Source organism: Homalodisca vitripennis, chromosome 5 (genome assembly GCF_021130785.1).
Source record: "Homalodisca vitripennis isolate AUS2020 chromosome 5, UT_GWSS_2.1, whole genome shotgun sequence".
NCBI lineage: Eukaryota > Metazoa > Arthropoda > Insecta > Hemiptera > Cicadellidae > Homalodisca > Homalodisca vitripennis.
Genome location: NC_060211.1, coordinates 181966762 through 181983121, shown reverse-complemented (window position 1 = coordinate 181983121; position 16360 = coordinate 181966762). Strand labels below are relative to the sequence as shown.

At 35.0% G+C, this 16360-nt stretch overlaps 1 protein-coding gene across 3 annotated transcripts in view; it reads left to right on the top strand.

Moving 5' to 3' along the window:
* LOC124363279 overlaps window positions 1-7023 on the top strand; it is a 37056-nt gene extending 30033 nt beyond the window's left edge. For all 3 annotated transcript variants that reach the window (XM_046818490.1, XM_046818491.1, XM_046818492.1), the window contains 3 exons: window positions 2-76; window positions 3734-3998; window positions 5179-7023. In XM_046818490.1, the coding sequence (XP_046674446.1) occupies window positions 2-76; window positions 3734-3998; window positions 5179-5816 (978 nt within the window). In that variant the 3' untranslated portion in view covers window positions 5817-7023. The remainder of the gene's footprint in view (window position 1; window positions 77-3733; window positions 3999-5178) is intronic.
* Window positions 7024-16360: the final 9337 nt, after the last annotated feature.

The window sequence follows — 16360 nt, the reverse complement described above, 5'->3', positions numbered from 1 at the left end:
GGACGTGAACTGCGATGAATCATCAGATCCTTCGACAACTTTCCAGGCAACCTTCGTTGGGCCCAAACAAGAACAGGTAAAACCTACATTTATGTGTATAAGTTCATTGTTTGATGACAAAATAAATTGTGAAAAGACGAGATAAAGACTGAAAATGGTAACTTTCAGTCAGTATATTGTTGGTTGACAGTGAGTGTGTAATATTGTTACTTCTCCCTACTGCACATCTCTGTGACTTTATTTCACCTCAATCTTTGTCCATGCATGAGTGGTATAATCACATCGCTAACTCAGCAGAAAGAAATATGCATTTTGTCACCCCAGTGTTCAAATTGTTTTTGTAATTATTGGTGTAATTTCTATACTATTCCAACCAGTAGCGTAGCCAGAAAATTTCGTTCGGGGGGGGGTCCGAAACCGGGGGATCCGGGGACGTTTTGTGTGTTATTTGCCAATGAATTCACTGGTAAAAGGTAAATACCAAAAACATGGAGCTTTAGTAACTACGCCTTATAGAAAGTGGAAATATGTAATAGGCAAATTAAATTCTCACAGCAACTCTAGTACCACAAATTTTCTTGTATAGCTACAGAAACTTTACGAAGTTCGATTCTGGCAGGGTAGAAGGCACCAAAGTGATAAGAAAGAAAAAGAACACAACAGAGCTTCACTCAAGCGTATAATTGACTCAACTATATTCTGTGGAGAAAATGAAATACCCCTTCGGGACATTGGGCCACTGACGGCCGAAAACCCTTTTTTGAAAAGAAGGGCGATTTTTGAGCGTTGCTCGGGTACAGATCAAACTAACGCAAACGGTCGGAAAATGCACCGGAAAACTCTACTGATTAGAAGTTCGGCCACTTTGGATTTCACTGATTGGGGTATTTATGAATGAGTTATAATGACGATTTTTTGTAACATTACACTGTAGACGAGTATATAATTATCGGAAAAATCACTTTCGGTCGGAAATAAAATACACCTGAAAAACTCTAATGATTAGAACTTCAACTACTTCGGACTTCGGTTATTGAGGTAAACGTGGTATTTTTTATTGAGTTAGGACGACGATTTTTTGTTATCATTAAACTGTACTCGACTACCTATATAATTATTGAGAAAAAAAACACTTCCGGTCGGTAAATACCGAAGAAAAGTTCTCTACTGATTCGTTTTGACGATTTTGGATTTCACTGGTTGAGTGGTTGAGGTAAAAGTAGTACTTATAATTAATTATGTTAGGACATTGAATTTAGAGATTAATTCAACGGCCGACTAATAAATATATAATTATTGAGAAAAAAAAACAAAAAATAATCACTTCCGATCGGAATATACTAAAGGAAAATGAAATAATTACCTCAGTCAGTGAAATCCAAAGTAGTCGGAACTTCTTATCAGTAGAGTTTTCCCGGTGTATTATCTGACCGGAAGCGATTTTTCAATTTTTCTTTGGTAATTATAAAGATATTAGTCAGCGTTTCAATTGATACCTAAAATCAATGTTCTAACATAATTCTAAAGTACACTTTTATCTCAACGACTCAACCAGTGAAATCCAAAATCGTCAAAATCTGAATCAGTAGAGCTTTTCCTCCTCGGTATATTCCGACCGGAGGTAATAATAATAATACTTTTTATTGTGTCAACAATAATAAAAATTGCGTACAATCGTCAAATTAAATTATATAGAAATATGTATATCTATTTTAAATTGCCCCCATTCATACCCGTTCATACACAGTCCACACTCATTCCTAAAACTGATACATACTTACAGCCATACGTTTTAAAATCTTCTAAATTTTACCACCAGAAATAGAGGATGACCGAATTACTTTAAATTTCATCCCCAGCGGCTCATCATAAACTCTTCCACTGAATAAAACACCCTCGACACCAAAAAGTGTGTCAATCGAGCTTTAAATTTTGTTGGTTCATTCAAATTTTTTATTTCCTCAGGGAGCTTGTTGATCAGCTTAACACCAACCTCGGATGGCAAACGTTTGAATGCGGCTGTTCTGTGCGGATGTAACCGAAGGTTGTCCCTGCCTCTTGTCCCATATTGATAGACGTCCCTGCCCCGGACGAACTCGCACTTAAATCAGCAGTACAGGGCGACATCGAGGATGTAGAGACAGGGCAAAGTTAGAAATCCAAGCTCCCTAAAGGCATCTCTGCATGAATTTCGGGATTTCAATTTTGAAATGATGCGGACAGTTTTCTTTTGACTTCTAAATATACTCGCTCAAAATTTGTGTTTAGAACAGCTGCTCCATAGCCTCAACTCGTACATTAGATGGGGGTGTACAAGGCCGAAGTAGGCCATTTTTAGTACATCCCGGAGCAAAATTTGGAAAGGTTCCGTAGAGCATAAATGCCTGAAGAAACCTTTGAGCAGGTACTTTCAATGTGATTGTCTCAATTCAGACTTCGATTAAGGTACATTCCGAGGAACTTGTTGGAATCAGTTTCCTCTATGAAGACATCGTCCGCCATCACAGCAGCGCGATCCTCAATCTCTCTTTGCCGCAAACAGAAATTTAGTGCATTTGATTTTGAAGTTGTTGGTCCTCAGATTTAATTTAGAAAAAAACTGAATACATGAATTCAGTTCTAAAAAGGAAATGATTTCTAATTCATGTTTTGTTGGAGCTTTAATGCAGAGCGTTTGTAATCGTCAACATACTGGACCATTTTCCCTCTCAGGAGCGATGAGTTCCGCCTGCTGATGTACACAAGGAACAAGACTGGTCCAAGTATAGATCCCTGTGGGACTCCACAGGAAAAAAGTCGCTAATTTAAAGTGATTTAATTGTTTTTTTCTCGATAATTATATATGTATTAGTCGGCGTTGAATTAATACCTAAAATCACCGTCCTAAAATAATCCTAAGTACCACTTTTACCTCAACCACTCAACCAATGAAATCCAAAATTGTCAAAACTTGAATCTGTAGAGAACTTTTCTTCGGTATTTACCGACCGGAAGTGATCTTTTTCTCGATAATTATATAGGTACGGTGGTACAGTTTAATGATAACAAAAAATCGTCGTCCTAACTCAATCGAAAACCCCACGTTTACCTCAATCATTGAAGTCCAAATTAGTTGAAGTTCTAATCAGTAGAGTTTTCTAAGTGTATTTTCCGTCCGAAAGTAATTTTTTTCAATAATTATATACACGTTTACAGTTTAATGACACCTAAAATCAACGTCTTAACTTAATTCTAAGCAGTCACTTTACGTCCCCACGACGAATTTTGAACGAAGTGGTCGCTAATTTAAACTGTTCGTCTGTTACGGTTCAGGTGACTTTGCGACATCACGTGACCGCGCCCTATAGAAATACCGTGATTACAGTACACTAACCGAAAGGCCGAGCCCAAAATGTATCGTTTGATACTTTATGATGAAAGGACAATTATATTTTTAACAACGGTCACTTCAATCAGTGAAATCAATCAATTTTAATGTTTGTAGACAAGAGTAATGATAACTGTCCTTCTTTCTCCTGCTCCATGCTTTATTTTTTAATATGTCTTAAAATTTCGGGGGGGGGGTCCGGACCCCCTGGACCCCCCCTTCGCTACGCCACTGATTCCAACCCAGCCCCTTTTGTCCTTACTTGTTAGTGTTCCACTTCATTTCACCATGTTTAATTAGCTCGAAGTTAAAGCTCTCTAGATAAAATGAGAGGATACCAAGTGAACATAAGCGTTCTGTTGGCAGATTGATGATATCAAACCTCCAGTCATCACAGTGTCATCCTTCCACTCCTGTGAACCTGAGACCATAGTTCCTGAAATTGTTCCTGTAGTTATAAAGTCAGAACCCATGGAAGAAGAGGAAGAGACGACTTCTGCTGCTGTAGATGATACCTCCAAGGATGATGAGCATTCCAAAGGATGGAAGTGTACCTCCCTGGGATGTGACAGGATATTCAGGAACAAAGACAAGATGGAATTGCACGCAAAGCGGAAGCATTCACTGGATGGTAAGATATTGAGATGCAGTAGCCACTTGAACATGAATCCGAGCGGTCTTTTGGATGTCCGACCTGGTCATCGTCTTAGACGAGTTCCATGCCTTCCTTTTTTACAAAAAGTTATTCAGTCGTGAAAGCAACAGCATATTTGAACGATGGCAAATGTTCAGAAAAATCTTGTTTATCACACAATCCTTCCATTGTCAAAAACAAACTTCAAAAAAAGAGAATCAGTTTTACAAATTGTTTTAATTTTTAAACATATCATTATTGTCACTATAGGCATCCTTGCAAATAAGAGTTTAAAAACTTATATCTGCATTATTTAATGACCGATTTTTACGATCTAGGTGTCAAAATGATTCTAATTAAATTGAGTAATTTTTTATATTCTCTAAAAACTATATTATATTTAAACAAAACTAAAAACACACACACAGACAGACGGTAAATGAAAAGAGATAGACCGTTTGTTACATACAATTTTTTGCCCTTCTTGGTCCATGGAACAATATCATAAAGTTTGTGTAGGGAGTTTTGTTACACCCTGTATATACATTAGGCAGCATGGAGTCTTCTGATTAAAATGATACTGAATGTTGTGGTAAGCCTGTTTACCACTTCAGCGACGGGCATTATCATGCAGCAAAACAATCTTTTTTTAATAGTTTAAATGCTCTGTAAAAATATTATAGAGAACACTTCTTGGAACTTGAGGAAACTCCTCTGATAACAATAAATCCTGAAATATCTCATTTCATTTTCACTTTATGCACAAATTCGTCAGTGATCACGGAGGGTCATCCATTCAGTTTCTCATTATGAACACTCTTTCGGCCATTTTAAATCTTTTATCCATTTGCACGTTATTTCATCACTCATGTTTTGTCCATACTCTTAACAATTCTGACGATGAATTACAGCTGTTTTCACGCCTTAAGCATTAATAAAACAAAGCTTGTATTTCACTATTGGTGGGATTATCAATCGATGGAGCCATTTTATTTTGCCGTAATGGTGTCTATGTCTTGCCAAAGAATGAAACTAATTACACAGTGTGCAATTTTTAATTTTTTAATTTAGGATTAGCTTCTCTTTTTTATCCAAAATTTAACTCTATCATTTTAGCTTGTTATGTGTTTTGTATACTCAATAAATGTTTATAAAATTTGTGTTTTCATATTTTCAGATAAAGTTAATGGAGGAAATCTAGTAACTATCAAGGAAGAAAATCAAAATTCCACATTTGGGCTGTTATCTTTGGACGAATTTCCGACTCCAGTGGTCTCAGCTAACACGGTAACGGCAGCCAACTGGCCAGTGTTGCCAACACACTCGCCCCCCGGGATGACCTCCACCAAGGTCATCACTGCACCGATAAACTCACAGACCGGAGACCCCTTGGGGACAAAGAAGTATTTGGTGATGATCCCCACACAGTCCACGGCTACAGTCGGGGGTATGACGGGGTTGAGGCCTCCACAGCCTTCACTTCTCCCTGTCCTAGTTCCGAGTCCCACTCCATCCCTCTCTCCTTCCCCCACCTCACCCCAGGTCACACCTCCCCTCGAGCCCCCCTCGGTGGACAGTTCAGAGACTCTCACCATCGACTTGTCTCAGTTCGACGAGAGAACCAGAGTTGGACTCAAGAAGAAAATTTTGGAATTGTTGGATGCTGTAGAGAAACGTAAACTCAACCCAGATAACCTAGCTATAGTGTATTACAATAGTGACAAGAACAGATCGCTACCTGATGAGGAGGGCGACTCAGATGTGGAGGCACCCTCAGCAAAGAAGAGAAAAAGCGGAAAGACTGCCAAAAAATAATTTCAGAAACATTTACCAAATACAAAGCATCAATGTGATACATTTTATATAATTTAAAAATGATTTTTTCCGTAAAAAATGTAATTTATATTTAATCTACCAGAAAATACAACAATTTTTACAACTCTTTGCTGACAGTTTTAACCTGTCTTGCTTCTTGAATTTTCCATTAGAATTACAGCAATAGTCTGTTGTTACTTTATTGGTAATGATAAAATGTTGTTAAAAGTGTTGTGTAGATTTCTTCCTAATGGGTACAGAACTCATATCTAATAAATAGTTTTTTTTATTTTATTCTATTCTATTTTATTACTTGACGATGATACAGATCGTCATTGAACAGCTGATAGGCTTCACACAACGTCACCTGGCACTCAGGACTCTTTTCACATGCTGATTGTTGGTTTAACCCTTTGGAGACCAGTCAATATGTCAACGGTTACGTTATCGGAAAAAACACTGATAACATTGTCGGTAGTAACCAACATGATAAAACCAGCTGATGATGTATTAAATATGTAGGTATCTTCGAATTACTGTTTAATAACAAATATAGTTATTTCTTTTTTTTGAAATTTCAGGTCAAAACATTGGTAAAAATTAATTTTATTCAAAAACGAGTTAAAATAAATTAGTCGAGTCCTTTGACAATTTCTCCCATTCTACTAGTGTTACTCCTAGTTCCCTGCAAAAATAAAACAAATAAAAAAGTAGTTAAGGACGCAAGAGTGCTTAACATTTAACTATTTATTTATTGTGTTTTGTGTATGTTAATTAGTATACATTATATATTTAATACAGATAATCCACTGTAATAAGTAAAAACATAACCAAACCATTGCTATTACTACAAAATCAAATGTGCCAGACAGAATTTCTCAAAAATTTAGTTTTACATTTTTTTATGTTCTCAATTTATCACGGTTTTGTATGAAATCAAAAAGTTTCTATTTTTATTTACTGTGGAGGTTTCTAGTGATATTAATCAGATAAAATTGAAATTTTAGACAAGAATTTTTGTCTGGTCTCCAAAGGTCACCTAATATTACAGTAGAACATCTCTGTTTTTTCTGGAGGAAAATTCCACTCTTTTATGTATTTGACTTATAAAACTGTCATTTACTGTAATGTAATGTAAATGTATATTGTAATGTGTAATTCATAATGAATATTGTAAATACAGTTTGATACTTTTGTTATTATGTGATCCTGATTCTTCTTCGTTATCCCACTTCAATCTAAGCTTTGTATTGGTGGGCATCTTGATTTTAGTTTTTGAAGAAAAATTTTGAATCTGAAAAACCTTTACAACTTTATTTTTGGTTGTAGAACTATCGTTAATGTTCCATTAGAAAAATTGAATTAATATGCATCCGTCAAAACGTTTATTTAGATTGTTCAATAATTTGACGAGTTTATCAGAAAAACTTTTTTGTAATTTAAAAAATACTCAAAAAGTATAAACTTCATAAGAAAAAGCGTTTTGATGTGCAGTAATCATTGTACGGCAAAAAGTAAGGGCGTAAAATGTTTTAGATTTAACATTGTTAATTTAGGATAAAAATGAAGGTCGTTTCACAACAGATGAATTTTGAGAAAAATTGAAATAAAATTTAAGAATATCCAAAATTTATTTCACTGCTTGCTTATTAATTTGAAACTGAGCTTACAGTTTGTGGTATTTTGAATCTCAATAGTTTGAGTTATTTGAAAATCCAATTTTCTGTTTATTCTTCAAGAATAAAAGTTAATATTGTAACTTACAACTTTTTTTGATATAATTCTAAAATTGTATATACGAAAACCATATATGTTTACTTATAATAATGCATAAAAACTTCACGAGTTCCTAAGTTTGAATTTTCAAAGTTGCAGTTTGGTTGAAAAGCACCAAAAACTGCAAAAATCCTTTTGTTATTGAGATAAAACCGGAACTTTTTTTTGTAAATTATTTGATTTGTATGTCTAAATGCAGAAATAAACCAGCTAAAATTGTAATGTTACTCCTATTATCGTAGCTTTACTAATTAGTTTGTTTTCAAATTTCTACAACTGGTATCTAAATTTTGTGATTAGGGGTCTGTACACCAATAAATAAATCTTAGCCTCCAGAGCTGACAATAATTTATTGTAACACTCTGTATTATGTACTGAGATGTTGTCTGGGACTAACCTATACTCCTGAACACTTCCTTTATTACAGCGCAAAGTTCCCAAATACATTTTCTTAGTAAAGTACTTCCCTATAATTGAACGATCGAAAATCTTAGCTCCACGAAATAAATAATGCTACCACAACTGTTGACCACGAACCCGCCCAATACAACCACAAGCCTAAAACTGCTTCACCACGAAGGTTAAGTATGTGCAACATTGTTTAATTATCAAAAATAAAAAGGTAAGATCTCAGTTATTTTTATAATATAGTGTACAATACGTTAATATTTACAATAAGTGTCTGCTTAATAACTACACCTCTTGGGACTTTGGCTCCGTAGTCCGTAGCTAAGACAGGCTAAATTGCCTAACAGATACACACTTGTACCAGAATAGACGCTTAATTTCGCCTCGTATAAAAAAATCTGAGGTGTTCAGATGGGATCGTTTTACCCTATACACTATATCCTGATACTATTAACACGTTCGCTGCGGCAAAACGGCCCAATGATTTACCCGGTATGCGGCAAAATTTGATCTCATAATTTTTATTGTAAATGCGTAATTCTTGTTCAATTTGACGGTCAGATTCCGTTATATGCCCCCAACGCTTAAACTTTTTCCAATGAACGTTATAAAACGATGTAGTTGAGTAACAGAACTAACATTCCATCAATCAACAAGCATTTCCAGTTATTGCGGTAGGTATTGTTGTCGCTGTTATCTTATCTTTCTCGAGAATCCCGATTACGGCAGCCCGCGCGGCATCACATGAATATTTAAGTTTTTTACACGGTACATAATTGCCTTTCCATTACAATTCAATTTATATTTCTGATCAGCCCCTCTAGAATTTGATGTTTTACTGATAGGTGCCATCTCAAGGGATGTTTTTCTTTCATTGACATCAGCGCGAGCTTCGGCAGCACCTTCGGTGCCGGAGGCACTCGCATTTTGGGTGGCGGAGTGTGATCAAGAATAAAAACAAGTTGTGTGTGTTTTTTCAATAAAGAGTTTAGTTTTTGTTTGGTAATGTTTGTTTTTGTTGAATTTTTGTGTTTGGAGAAATTTAGGGGTGTGATCGATATAATACGTAAGTATCCTTTTTTCTTAGCTATAGTAACCAATTGTAATTCATTATAATCATCCATAAATGAAAAATTAGCGTTGGGGGCATAATGTTAGTTCTGTTACTCAACTACATTATAATGTTCTAAGTTCATTGAAAACAGTTTAAGCGTTGGGGGCATATAACGGAATCTGACCCTTCATACTACACAACCGAAGATTAAATTATATATTCCCTAAGTAAATAAACCTGTTAATTACTCTATTGTCATATGATTTGTTATGAATTTAATTTGAAATTTATGTTTTAATGAAAGTTTTATTTACATTTTTGTAATTCATTTTCATATCCTGTTTAACCCTTTCGGTGCCATAGGTATTTGTCAAGTTGTGCTCTACCAGTGTCAAGTATTTATTTCAAGTGTATACCTGCCAGACCCATCGCTTTTTGCAATGTGGTGGGAAATATATTGCATCTCTGTAACGGACGAGACGGGACTGACTTGGGAATTAGATAATCAGAAAAGTAGTTGGCCGCAAAAATCTGATTTTAATTTAATCTGTCACAATTATTAATTATTACAATACTATTCACATTCCCTAAAATGTAATTTTAAAATATATTAATCACTCATTAGCGAAACAGTAGGTTAAAAATTTAAGAGTTGAGAGGGAAGGGCAAACACGGAGCGACGCGTTACGTTGAGTACCGGCGATCAACTCAATCCATGCACATACTTTTTCGCTACAAATTTTTGTTAAAATGGCGGACTAGACTCCGTACGGTGCTGCTCCCAAACGATTTACTTGGGCGTAACAGAGTCTAGAAACGACACAGCTTGGCCAGACACAGGCTGGAGTCAGCAGAATCAGCAAATTCCTCAGCCAGCTGCAGCTAAAGCTGCCACGGATATCGGGCTACTTCCGCTTAACAACTCAGTTGAGATCAACTAGAATATTCCGAGCAACTATTACTTGGACTTATATCATACTAATTAAATATATAATAATCACTGTTCCTTATTTCCTTTTAATAATTTAGGTGACGGTAGATATTTTGTAAGTAATAGTACTTACATTTTACTGTTAGGAACAATGAAGAATCGTTCGTTGGTAATACTACAATATAAATACTGTAGTACTTCACTGGTCAATAATAATATGGACCTCGCAGTGTCAATTGGTTAGGGGCTTTCTTAATGGACCGTCACATATACAGGTCTCAGAAGCCTACTCCTGTCAAAAAACAACTAAGATGGGTTTAAATCTTTAGTAAAAAGTAGATACCGTAGTAAATAAGTCTTTGATACCTGCATTACAGTACTGACCAAGCACTACATACTTAATAGTAATTGCTAAAACGTTCAGTTAAAAATTACTTTTACCTAAACTTTTAATTTTCTTATCTGGATATTTTCTTACTCTGTGCTCAACAGCTGTTGGAAGGTTGAAATAAAGTGTTGTTACTATCAAGAATATATGCTTTCAAAATGATGAATGTCAAAAAATTTAAAATAGAGGTGAAATTAATTAAACATATGATTGTGCTGTCATAAATTAGGTTTAGACAAAACGGTTGTTTATATTGAACAGGCACTTTCAATTAATAATATTTGTTTGTTGTAATGCAATTCTTTGTACCAAGATGGGATGCCTCCCAACGGTAGAGACTGGTGGAGTGGAGCTCGGAGGGATTTTCAAAATATGAACAGGCCTATATTAACCAGGGATGCTAATAATGTCCATGTAAAATTCAGTACAATCGGTCCAGTAGTTTTTACGTGACTGAGTAACACAAATACAGACAGACAATGGTAGATTTTTATATATAATAGTATAGATAATGAGGTCAATACCATAATGGTAAGACAGTGTTGGAAATTGGTCACGTTTTGAAATTCAACACTAACAGCTAAGACGTGACCATAAACCATAAGTGACAAAACAATTAAAACACGCATATTTAATTTAAAATACAAAACAAATTTGTGTTTTAGAATAAGGCTATCAGTTTAGTTATAGTATCAAAATACCGAACCAGACTTATGAATTCTAATAGAAATTCTTATGAATTCTAATAGAAATTCAGTGTTTAAAACAATTTTGTGATGATGTAAAGTTGAAAAATAAATATCATATGACTTTTAAATTTATAAAAAGTATTGAAGCAGGATTCTCAAATCAGATCTTGGGTAAAAACATCATGTTTTCACAATCAGGCTTTTAAAAATTACACCAAGAGTTTTTCCTCCATTTAAGATTGATTGAAGGGTTGAAGCGCAGATTGGTTGCTTGATTCACCCCCGTATCCTGGGTTTTCTTTCCGGTGGCCATATTTGACGGAAATTGGGTGAAGACTTAGGAATCAATCAATAAAACCACTATGTTAGGTTTTGTAAATCACTGACAGGTTTTACTATCAATCTTATTTTGGTACTTAAGTGACAGAATATTCATGACAAATTTGAATAATATCCAATCAAGAGATAACAGATGCTTCCATCCAAGGGCTATGAACCCTGGTTAGATTGAAATCAGGTAATTTTCCTTGGGTTGAAACCTGTAAAATTATTATGCTAAATATCATTATGACGCTTGAAAGAATGACCCATTATATAATAATCACTGAGTACTGTTTTCATCATGGGGCTAGCCCCTTTGGGTCCAGTTGGGTTAAATAACGAACTTAAGGTGTGCATTTACAAGAGAAGACTTTGTATAAAATTTGAAGAAAATCAAAGTAAAAACTCAGCTGCTAGTGTTTACAGACAGCTAACATTTTTAACTTTTCTCTACTAGTGAATGTTAGGCTTTGCTGTATATGTTCAGCCAATTAAATAATGCAACTCTGAGAAATTTCCTGGTTTTTTAGTGTAAAGGCTAAAAAGGTTTCACCCAGGGCTTTGCCTTCTCAACTTAAGGTGTATTGAATGTTCTTGATATTTATTTCATGGTTTTTATTTTATTATTGATTGATTTAATTATATTTTTGACTCCATCAATGTACATCTGGTGCACTTTTTATGAATGAGAATAAGGTGGGACTTGGCATTGGAAATCACCAATGTAAGATTTTTTATGGACAGAATATGACTGACTAAGCTTTGCCAAATCTTCGCTGCTAGTGGAGTGTAAGGCTTCACTATGTTCAGCCAATAACGAACAAATACAGATTGCATTAATTCTTGTACGATGGTGATATACTATTTATTTGATGATAAAGCTTTAGGGGAAATATTTGGACCCACCAGAGAAGATGACAATATAAAGAAGGTGAGTTAGAGAACTGTCAAGTCCCTAGATGTTTCAAGTGAAGCTAGAAGTCAATAGTTAAGCTGGGCAGAAGCTGGGGTTTTGGGTTAGAATGGGATTAGAAGAGAAGATGGTAAAATAGTAAAGAAAGTATGGAGAGAGAATCCAACACGGAGGAGATCCTGTCGAAGACTTAAGAAGTAATGGAAGGACAAAGTAAAGATGGACCTAACTAATGTAGGAATGGATGATGCGGAAGAGATGGAGAAAGATAGTGTATGAGGCCAAATACCTTCTTGACCATTGGAGTAAAAATAAGTAAGTACTGTAAATAAGAATGATAATAGTTAATCAGCTAAAATATACTTGTTATTTGAAATTGTTGGAAGAACAGGCAGTACAGTAGTAGTCCAAAAGTTGATGTGGTTCAGGTTCAGACACTTTAGAACGTTTATTGACAGACTTGGCCAATAGCAACCAAGATTTCATCTTGATGGGCGATTTCAAGATTGGCGCTTTGGACAGCGTTCATCCTTCCACTGTTCGACTTGTCAATTTATTAAGATCATTCCATCTTAAGCTGCTAGTGAAATCATCTACAAGGGTGACGCCTACTACAGCATCGGCAATTGACAACATTATCACGAATTTTCCAAATGTCGCAGTGTCTGTGGATATTACGGCAATATCAGACCACTATGGCCAAGAAGTCGTAATAAGTGGAGAAAAGCTTGAATGGGAGCCCAAAATTTCAAAAACAGTAAGAGAAACAGAGCCAGAAAATATCGCTCTCCGCAACAAATTTCTCTCAAAAGAAAATTGGACTTTTATAAACTCTTCAAATAATGTAGAGCAGCAATTAAAACATTTGAATTATTCTTAAAATTTGTACCTGACCATTTGCTGTCCTACTAAAAAAGTTACAGTTTGCCCAAAAAAAGCAAACAACAATTAGATCACTAAAGGAACTCTGGTTTTTATCTGAAACTAGCTGACCCGGCGAACTTTGTCCCGCCTTAAAGGCAATATCACATGATCACATTTTTTACTTTTTAAATTAGGATAATTGTAAATAAAAAAATATAATTATTCAATAATTCTTTATTTGCCATTTATTGTAGCACCTTGTGATAAACTACATTTGTTGTTTTTTTTTATTAGGCGCGAAAACAAATAACGCGGATGGTCTTCCGACCCGTGGACATGCCACATTTAATTGGCCATGGGAAAAAACATGGATGTTTGAGATTAAGACCACAAACTTTCAACGATTGGCCTTGAGACTTATTTACAGTCATGACGGATCGGAAATTGAAACCGTTTAAACTCAAATGGCATGTCGGGTGGGATCATCGGGATCCTCGGAATGAGAATTTCCTCACCTTTGAGTATTGTGGTGTAAATCAAATTGTTCATCAATTTACTTACCACCAAACTTGTTCCGTTGCACAGTTTTGGTTGGTATAAGTTTCGAAGCATTGATTACTACAGAACCAATATTTAGTTGTAAATTGTGCCAGGTAATCCAAGGAGTTTAAACATTCAATTGGATAGTTGGTGGCATCATCTTGATTTGTTACACAGTCAACAGATTTGAAAGAATGCAGTGTACCAATGATCTCATTCTGAAATTATGTAGTTTAAGTCATCTACATCTTTATTCTTAGCTGCCAAAATTGCTCGCTCACTTCAACCATTCATTATTTTTGAGGTTAGGAATGACGTTTGGGAATACTTTGTTGATGAGTTTCGTCTTTTCGATGAGACAAAGTTACAGATATTCCGGGGAAATGAAATCAATCCGCTCGATTCGTCGACAGGTACTCGACCATTACCGATAGTCAACAATTACTCAGAGAAATCTTCAGCAGATGTATCGTTCAGCAATGCAACTCTCATGTTTGTTGTCAGCTGAAGTTTCCTAACATAGCGCCATAGATTCGATGATTTGAGGCAAGCGTTTTATTCTGTCGGCAGCAGTCGATCTGGGAATTACTGGCAAGGTTTTGGCGGAAATCGCCAGACAGTAAAATAGTTGCGCCTCCCAAAACATTTTGAGTAATTACGTAGATCTTGCAATGTTAGGTTAACTGCTTCCAATGCACGTTTATGCGCTATTGTGCATTCGTCCCAGATGATGATCTTCGATTCTGATAAAACTTTCGCCATAGCGGAGCGCTTTGTAATGTTGCACGTTGGTTCTTCAATATATTGAAGATTTAACGGCAATTTTAATGCAGAATGTGCCGTACGACATCCTTCTAGCAATGTGGCTGCTATTCCAGAAGAAGAAACTGAAACTGCAATGTTGGATCTTTGCACGAACAGTGGCTAAAACTACTGACATGAGGAATGTCTTACCAGTTCCACCATGTAATATAAACCACCGTTTCCATCATCAATTGCCTTCATTAATGTATGATAAACTTCCTTTTGTTGGGGGTTCATCAGGGGCACATTTGTTTGAACTACTAAATCTAATTCCTGGTGATCATATTCACGTTCCCATTCCAATTTCTCGATTAAATGCGTCATTCATTTTACGATTTAGCGCTGGCATTCCTAACCTGACTAATAAACTACCACACATGAGATAAACTCATGTCTTCGATCAAGAGCAAGGCCCGATTATGTATCTCCTCATTCATTTCAAGATCGTAATTTATTGAACTGACACGAATTTGACGTAAAAATATCTTCTGCCATATTATCCTTGTATTTGTGCCACAGGTTAGATGGGTTCGATGGAAAGCATGTCGAAATGATAATAGCAAAATAATGTACGTATCTGACTTGGGAGATGCAGAGATAACTGCTTTGAATTGTAAAAAATTAAAATTTGATTTGTATTATCTGGATAGTAAAGTATATGCTTCACAGTGATTGCAGAAACAGTTGAAAAAAAATTTGCTGTTTCTCTTAAGCTTACTCTATGCTTTAAAACTATAAATGTAAAGAAATTTAAAATGGTAATTAAATGATATAAACATATATTTCTTTTGTTGCATTATATATGTTTACAAAGAACAGCTGATTCAATTTGAACAGGCCCTTTCACTTAATAACATATGTTTGCTGTAATGCATTTCTTACGGGTATTTCCGTAACTTTTAGAGACCAGTGGGGCGGAATCCTGAATCGGGAACGGGATAAAAAGTATCCTATGTGTTTCTCCCAGTTCTTAGCTACCTACCTACCAATTTTCAGCCAAATCGGATCAGCCGTTCTTGACTTATAAATAGTGTAACTAACACGACTTTCTTTTATATATATAGATATACAGAAGCACTGAAAATGAAGATTTCAAAATTTATTTCCGAAATTATAAAAAAAAACGTACAAAAAAGTGATCCAAGCTGCGAAAGCATATGATGTCTCTAAAAAAACATTCTCTCTTAAAAAAGTTTCTAAAACAGTATGTGACATAATCAAAAATAAAACTCAAATCAAACTGCTGTAGTGAAATAACTCTGAGTTTTACCCCATAGGAACAAAGTTAATTAAACCTCAAACATGTTTATACCCTTACTTATGATCAAAGCATTATGGTTGATGATGATTCATTTAAAAATTGTATAACGATTGTATGTTTTCCCATAACATGTATGCATTTTTAATATTTAAACGATAAAGTACAAAAAAATTCCTGAAAAGCCTATTAAAGTATTTCAAAATTTCAAAAAAGTTTGTATGCACGTATATAACGTTTTCAAAAGAGACATCAACGATAATTTCACAAAATAGGATGTAAAAGTGTTTGCGGTTTAACATTGTTCTTAAAGAACTAAAATAAACATGTCCATCAATAGATAGCGTAGTTTTGATAGGGGTAATCACAAAGAATCAGGAGCTCAAAGTAACATAAGTAGCAAAATTTATTTACAATATTCATTAAAAATTACACTACACTGTACAACTAAATTAAAGTTTTATTGGTACAGGAGGATCATTTTAATTTTATAAATGATCAAGACAAAGTACACAACAATTTAAAACTAGAAATATCATTGAACACTTTAAAACGACCCTTTTAATATAATCTAATTATTGAGCACAATGTCCTGAAG